The sequence below is a fragment of the Seriola lalandi genome, unplaced genomic scaffold (assembly GCF_002814215.2).
Source record: "Seriola lalandi dorsalis isolate HSWRI2012SDOR001 ecotype SW California unplaced genomic scaffold, Sedor1 jcf7180002054885, whole genome shotgun sequence".
NCBI classification, from domain to species: Eukaryota; Metazoa; Chordata; class Actinopteri; order Carangiformes; family Carangidae; genus Seriola; species Seriola lalandi.
In genome coordinates this window covers 2851418-2859315 of record NW_019525437.1, presented here as the reverse complement: position 1 = coordinate 2859315, position 7898 = coordinate 2851418, and the positions used below count along the sequence as shown (strand labels likewise).

Sequence of the window (7898 nt, the reverse complement as noted above, 5' to 3'; positions counted from 1 at the left end):
AAAGATACAATTTTTGAAGGAACACCGTTCAGACATTTGACCAGTGCGCAAACTCAAACCTTTAAGACTGGTCGCACCAACATGTAAAACAGCTAAATCAGTTCATTTTAATGAAATTTACTCGCAGGGGTGAAGTCCACGCAAACTTTCCACATCAACTTCAGCTGTTGTGAACATTGTAAATCCGTGTCACTGACGTTTCGTTTGAAAGTGCTGACCTTCGAGGGAAATACGGAGTACGAGGTTTCAGAGGTCTGCAAGACAATTATTACATTTTAATAAAAATTTTATTAAGAATATATTAACAATAATCTTCAAAACCACAAACAGCAGCAATAATCTTTATCGGATTTGTGTGAAATAACTTTTCTAACAGTGTGCGGCCATGTTAAACCGTCTATTTTTATTATATCCCTTATGGTGAAGTTTATGAAATAACATAAAACGCTTTGTTGTAAACATTAACAGTTAATGTAACAGTTTATTTGTTATGTAGCGTACATACCTGGCCTGGCATCAGTCACAAGCCGTTAAGGAAGTTCATTGTAAGGACATGCAGAGTTACAGACCCACAATTGACACTTTGTTACTCTTCCCACCATCAAATTGATAGGAAACAGAGACAAAGGACCCCTCTTCCACAAAGAGTCCATGCTTTTAGCTTTTAGAGACACAGAACCAGACCAAGGGTCAAAGGGTCAGCTCTGAATGTAAATACCAAAAGATGGTGTCACAAATATGCTAATTAGCAACTTAGAGAATCGAGCAACATTTAGTGACTTTTCAAACAGGCTTTAGCAGCTTTCCATTGAGAGTGGTTAGCATCACTGTCTGAAACTATTTTTTTAATCTCCAGATTGTGATTTTTCGTTTGGCTCACAAACTGACTTTAATGACTGTTTATTAGTTTTCCTGTTGAATTTTCTTTTGATTGACTTATCAAGTAATTGATTAATTGTTGCAGTTCTAAATCAAAAAATCTAAAGCACATACAACAATAGAACATTTAGAGGAACCATTCAGCATAAAGTTGGGGCTAGTTTTACTGACGTGATGACCACATTTTTTCAGCTGTTTCTTTTGTTTGAGCAAGTCTCTTCATGCAAGATTTGTAGTTGTAAAAGAGTATTTTTACATGGTACTGCTACTGTCACTTAGAGAGTAACTTAACATCAGTGACTGGAAAACAGTGTTTTGTTGCTTCACACTGGTTAAAAGTTTCAAGCCTGTTTCCCTCTGAAAACACTAAGCAACACAGTGATTTTTCATCTGCAGTAACGGTTGGGTCCAACAGCACTTCTGTCTTTGGCTGCGCATCTATGAACCTGTGTGCTGCTGCTAACGACCTGGCAAAACTACTTTCAATGCAAAACAATGTTGACATCAAGAGTGAAACAACCTGCTTTGCAACCAACTTGTGTAATTCTGTAACCTCAGTAACTGCCAGTAGTGGCATGATCCATCTGCTGCTGGGACTCCTTGTCTTTACTTTCTATTAGAACATAGAAAAAAATGGGCGGAGCACCTTTGAAGCCACCAGGACTCTGAAAGAACCTTTTAAAGCCTGGATTTGGGTTTGCTGCCCACTGCTGTCTTCAGTTGGCAGTTACAGGGGCCAGAGAATCCAAATTTAGTAAAAAGGGGATGGAGTCTGGGCGAAGGCACAGATGCATTAGATACATGACCACACCACAGATAACCTTTTTTTACAAACTTAATTTACTTCATATATACTCAGTGGGGGTTAGTGGATTGACTGCTACAACACTATTTAACAGTTAAGTTTTGTTTTAAATTGTACAAATATGACAAAGACACATATTTGGTATGTATGGTATTGTATATGCACATAAACAGCCTGAATCTGCAATAAATATTATTGAATATCTGTATCATTATTTTTGTCAGATTATAAACAGAGATTTTACATTTTTAAAATAAATAGCAAATGAGACAAAAATGTATTAAAATTGACATGTGTTAGGTTTTCAATAACATGTTAGAAGAAAATAAATATATACACCACCTGTAGGTAGTATGTTTCTCTGAACAAAGTATCTGCTGTGGGCCATTTTCAGATCTCACTTGAGATTCTGCAGCTCTGTGCTTTCAGTTTGTTGATTTAGGCAATACAACTCGCGTGTTTCATGACGGAGCTACAGTGATGGATGGCAGTAAAGTGATAGTTGGGGTTATTTGACGTGGGGTTGTATGAGGTAGTCATGCATAGTCAGTGTATTACCTGCAGTAGATTCAGATCAGCGGTACAGTGGTACACTAACAGAGTGATGTGCTGCTGTGGGCGGGGCCAGCAGAAAAATACATCTTTCAACTGCAGTTGAAATGCAGTGCGCTCCACAGGTGCGCTTGTGCGTAGGAATATGGTAGTTCAGTGGGTGAAAAAATGTAGTGCCAAAGGAAAGTGCAGTTTTCACGAGAATATAAAGATGAAGATGGTTTCTGTCGGCATCTTTTAAAAGTGTCTACAACACATTTTAACTGGCTGCATGCTGATCTGAATCTACTACAGGTAACACACTGACTGTGCATGACTACCTCACACAACCCCACGTCAAAGAACCTGAACTATGCCTTAAAAATATTTCTCTGGCTAATGTCAGAGAAGATAACTTATTACTATATTATATTACTATTTCGCATCAACCTGCAAAAGACGCCAGCAAATAACACATCTGCACGACGTAGGAGATGGACGCTGGAGATCCGTTGAATCGAGAAGTCATGGCTCCTGATATGAGATTGATAAATTTGCCAATGAAGTAATTCATTGTTGTCCTCCCAGAGGACTGGTGCCCCATTTCAACGAGAGCAAATTCTAAATCATGGCGTTAACGCTACACTGTTGTAGAACAGGTTGACCTCATTGGCCTTGTCCACATCACCTGGCTGTTCTTCTCTTTATAGCCAGTGATGGTCCTCATCCCCTTCCACACCTCTCTGGTGTTGTTGTGCTGCAGCTTCCTCTCTACTTTCTTTTTGTAGTCCTCCTTCTCCTGCTTTAATCTCCTCTTCAGCTCATGTTGCACACACCTGAGCTTCTCCCTGTCTCCATCCCTGAAGGCCTCCTCTTTCTGCTTGAGGAGGGGCTTGATGTTACTGGTGATCCAGGGTTTGTTGTTTGGAAAGCAGTGTACAGTCCTTGCTGGTATTACAGTGTCCATACAGAAGTTAATGTAGTCTGTGGTACATTCAACCATTAAATCAAGGTCAGGGTCCTTTCTTTTATCATTTTCCTGTGACTCCAACAGGACATTCCTACCTGTGCACTCAAAGCAGTCTTTTAGAGACTCACTGTCACACGCGACTGCAGGCTCTGCTTGTGGTTGAATGTAAACAACGATGGTGACGATGTGTGAGAACTCCCTCAGTACATAGTACGGTCTAAGACCAGCTGCCAGCAGTTCACTATCCCGACAGCAGATCTTCTCCTTCACTTTAAAGCCAGGAGTTCTTCCTTTGTGAACATTATTTTCTCCATCGTCAGACGAAACTATGACGTAGAATGAAAAACATCGATCGACAAAAAATATACTAATACATACAGATATATTACAAAAAACTTCAAACTATGCGGCCTTGCTGCCACTTGTTGCCATCGCATCATTTGAAATTGTGTGTTAGGTTAAGATGTGGTGTTCAGGTTTAAGGTTTTGGTTACGATAAGATAAGATAACTGTACAAACTGTGTGTGTGTGTGTGTGTGTGTGTGTGTGTGTGTGTGTCGCCTCAGGGAATCAAATCAAATTTGTTTTTAGTCAAATTTCAGAAGTGAAGCTCCACCTGCCTGTGATCTCAGTTCATATCTTGTCTGTGTTCTAACAGGCTGAAAAGGTTAAGGTTATCTCAGAAACAGGAAGTGTGACACGCTGTTTGATCAACATGGAGCACAAGGGCTCAGATGAAAGACTGAGGACTCTGACGAAACTAAACATGACATTTTAAGCTGAATCTTAACTTGCAGCGCTCCGTTAGTTCACCAGTCACATTAACTACCACACACTGCACTGGCTTGTTACAGACAGGACTTTGTGGATCATCAAGACTGTCCTGTAAAGAATAAGCCCAGGTTATTATGACCCATAGTTACGTTTCACAGCTTGGTGACATCTAGCGCTCGTAGTAATTATGAAGGAGCGAAAAGTGCAGTGATGTAGTCTAAAGAGAGACATAGTCCACGTCAGGAGGAGGTTGTGGTGGATGGATGAATATGACACAGGAGAGCGGTGTTCAATTCCCGTGTGAAATCAGCAGTTTATAATGTAACTATGACAACAAAGATCGTCTAATGTCGAGGAAGTACTTATTGTAACACAAATCACAATCTTTTCCAAAACAATGACTGCTATATAGTAACCAAGGTGACGAAGGTGGGTACGCTGCCGTCGGTACAGTCCGTGTGTTTATTATTGTAACCATGACTACAGTCACTTGTAACCTTATTGCTCCGCCTGGTCGGCTGAAAGACTTCCACTTCCACCTTCAGGACGGACAGCTCAGGTCCTCCACTGCTCGCTGCATTCTCAGGCTCCAGACCTGCAGTCTGGGCCCCAGCCACCCACAGGTGCTCTGTGAGGGCCACTCATACCACAATATTCCAGTCAACCGTCTCCTGTAGTTTAGCTTTTCATGTCAGTAAAAGTTGAATGAACTGTTGTTTTTCTTATGTAAATGTAAGTTAAAATGGGTTTACTGTATTTATACTGAAAGTAAAAAAAAGTGTGGAATGGCTGCGTGCAGGCTGTGTTTCAGATTTGACTAAAGAGGAACAAGGAAGAGCTTTTATGAGGAAAACTCAGAACATTTTCTAATTTATTCACTCTCCCACACCCATGTCGGTCACAGTAGTATACCTGGACTGGAACAACACATTAACTATTCCTGTGGATCAGAAGGAAAATGGAGACTGGCATTAAATGTGTGACATTAAGATACTAAAGAACTGAACTGTGTGAACAAAACAACAAAAAATCTTCTCAGAAAGAAGTAGAGAGAAAGACGTATCAACAAACCACAAAAATGAGGTCAATGTATCTGCAATCTGTGGAATTCTGAATTTCCAACTTCATACTTTTCATTTTGACTGAACAACTGAACATTGACGAAATTAAGAAGAGTTAACTTCTTTTCCACCAAACAGAAGAGGGGGTGACAGTCTGAATGATTGTTCTGTAAAATTGGGGAAACAGCCAATCACTGAGGGCTTCACGCAACTGTCATAAATTTACTCTACGCCTGTGGAGTATATAAAGTGTAGCTGATCAGAGATAACCCTAATTTTTACCCAGTTTTGTAGAGTGCTCTCGATTTTCAGGAGGAGGGGGAGGATGTTTTCTGTCATTATGTCTTTTAAACCTGGTGTCAGCTTTATCCTCAAATACACTAGTCCTGAAGGAAGCCACTTGAACTGCCAGTTCAGTCTAATACTTGGTGGGCACAGCCTAGACAAGGGCATTGCTTCTGATTCTCCCCAATTTATTTTGTAACCTGAAATAAGAGAGAAGGTATTGATCAAAGACAAAATTTGAGGGACAGCTGTTTCTGGGTTTGTGGTCAGAATCAGAACATCATCTGCGTAAAAAAAATAACTTGTGCTCTATCTTTCTGGATTGGATGCCCTTGATGTTTGTGTTATTTCTGATGGCAGCTGCTAAGGGTTCTAATGCCAGTGCAAAAAGTAGGGGGCTCAGGGGGCAGCCCTGTCTTGTACCTCGGTGAAGGGGGAAACATGGGGACACATTCCCATTTGTTAACACTGAGGCCTTGGGGTTACAATATAGAAGTGTAACACATTTTATAAATGAGGAGCCTAATCCAAACCTGTGTAGCGTCTTCAACAAGTACCCCCATTCAACTCTATCGAACGCTTTCGAGAGCCTGCAGCACTGCTCTGGCTCCAAACCTCAGGAAAAGGACCAGGACATGCCGGTCTCTGTTACTTATTTACTTTTTACATTTGTATTACCCTATATTTATCTGACAGGTTTAGTGACTAGTTACTTCACAGATTTAGATTAGCCTGCTGAGACACTGGTTGCTATGGCGACTGTGGCCACCAGACGGAGGAGAGAAAAATGTATACACAATCCCCTCTTTAACCCTAGGCAGACAATAGGTTTTAAAAAAGAAACTTTCATCGAAAATCAAATCACACCATCACGACCAGTGTCCCAAGACTTCAGTGAAGACAATGATATATTATATGTGTAGCTACTTTTCACAGTTGAGGTTTTATCGCAGTTTAAAAACCACCTCTCAACTCAACCTTTGGACAGCCGCAAAGAATATCACAATGAGACCAACACATGGTGACAAATTTCTCTACGTTTTTATAAATTAACTATGGAGGCTGGAAATTGTTGGATTTAAATGTCAGATTTTTTTTCAGGAATATTTTTGGGGATGGCGTGTGATGTCATCCACTCTAGCTCTCAACATTCTGTGCAATACACACCCATTATAAAATCTGGAAAAGTCTCAACCATGTTTCTGTGTTAAAGTATGATGAAGTGGTAGAGCTCGAAATAGGGGTGTGTTTTTAGTCGATTTCACAATGTCTCTCCATTCATTCTCTATGAGAAATTTTCCAGCATTTTTCACCATTCACGCTGCCATGGTTACTTGATTCACTAAGAAAACTGTGCCCTTCAGGGGCCACATCCTTTTGGGGACACGATATACGAAGGTGTGGCTCACTGCACTGCTCGACTGCAGGCTCTGCTTGTGGTTGAATGTAAACAACGATGGTGACGATGTGTGAGAACTCCCTCAGTACATAGTACGGTCTAAGACCAGCTGCCAGCAGTTCAATATCCCGACAGCAGATCTTCTCTTTCACTTTAAAGCCAGGAGTTCTTCCTTTGTGAACATTATTTTCTCCATCGTCAGACGAAACTATGACGTGGAATAAAAAACATCGATTGACAAAAAATATACTAATACATACAGATATATTGAAAAAAACTTCGAACTATGCGGCCTTGCTGCCACTTGTTGCCATCGCATCATTTGAAATTGTGTGTTAGGTTAAGATGTGGTGTTCAGGTTCAAGGTTTTGGTTACGGTAAGATAAGATAGCTGTACAAACTGTGTGTGTGTGTGTGTGTGTGTGTGTGTGTGTGTGTGTGTGTGTGTGTGTGTGTGCGCGTCGCCTCAGGGAATCAAATCAAATCTGTTTTTGGTCAAATTTCAGAAGTGAAGCTCCACCTGCCTGTGATCTCAGTTCATATCTTGTCTGTGTTCTAACAGGCTGAAAAGGTTAAGGTTATCTCAGAAACAGGAAGTGTGACACGCTGTTTGATCAACATGGAGCACAAGGGCTCAGATGAAAGACTGAGGACTCTGACGAAACTAAACATGACATTTTAAGCTGAATCTTAACTTCCAGCGCTCCGTTAGTTCAGCAGTCACATTAACTACCACACACTGCACTGGCTTGTTACAGACAGGACTTTGTGGATCATCAAGACTGTCCTGTAAAGAATAAGCCCAGGTTATTAGGACCCATAGTAACGTTTCAGAGCTTGGTGACATCTAGCGGTCGTAGTAATTATGAAGGAGCGAAAAGTGCAGTGATGTAGTCTAAAGAGAGACATAGTCCACGTCAGGAGGAGGTTGTGGTGGATGGATGAATATGACACAGGAGAGCGGTGTTCAATTCCCGTGTGAAATCAGCAGTTTATAATGTAACTATGACAACGAAGATCGTCTAATGTCGAGGAAGTACTTATTGTAACACAAATCACAATCTTTTCCAAAACAATGACTGCTATATAGTAACCAAGGTGACGAAGGTGGGTACGCTGCTGTCGGTACAGTCCGTGTGTTTATTATTGTAACCATGACTACAGTCACTTGTAACCTTATTGCTCCGCCTGGTC

The 7898-nt window shown here is 40.9% G+C and overlaps 1 protein-coding gene across 1 annotated transcript in view; it reads left to right on the top strand.

The window, feature by feature from the left end:
- LOC111671625 (phospholipase A2 inhibitor and Ly6/PLAUR domain-containing protein-like) overlaps window positions 1–1888 on the top strand; it is a 5080-nt gene extending 3192 nt beyond the window's left edge. Inside the window, exon 5 of the mRNA XM_087180007.1 lies at window positions 1276–1888. Within this exon, the coding sequence (XP_087036133.1) occupies window positions 1276–1499 (224 nt within the window). The 3' untranslated portion in view covers window positions 1500–1888. The remainder of the gene's footprint in view (window positions 1–1275) is intronic.
- Window positions 1889–7898: the final 6010 nt, after the last annotated feature.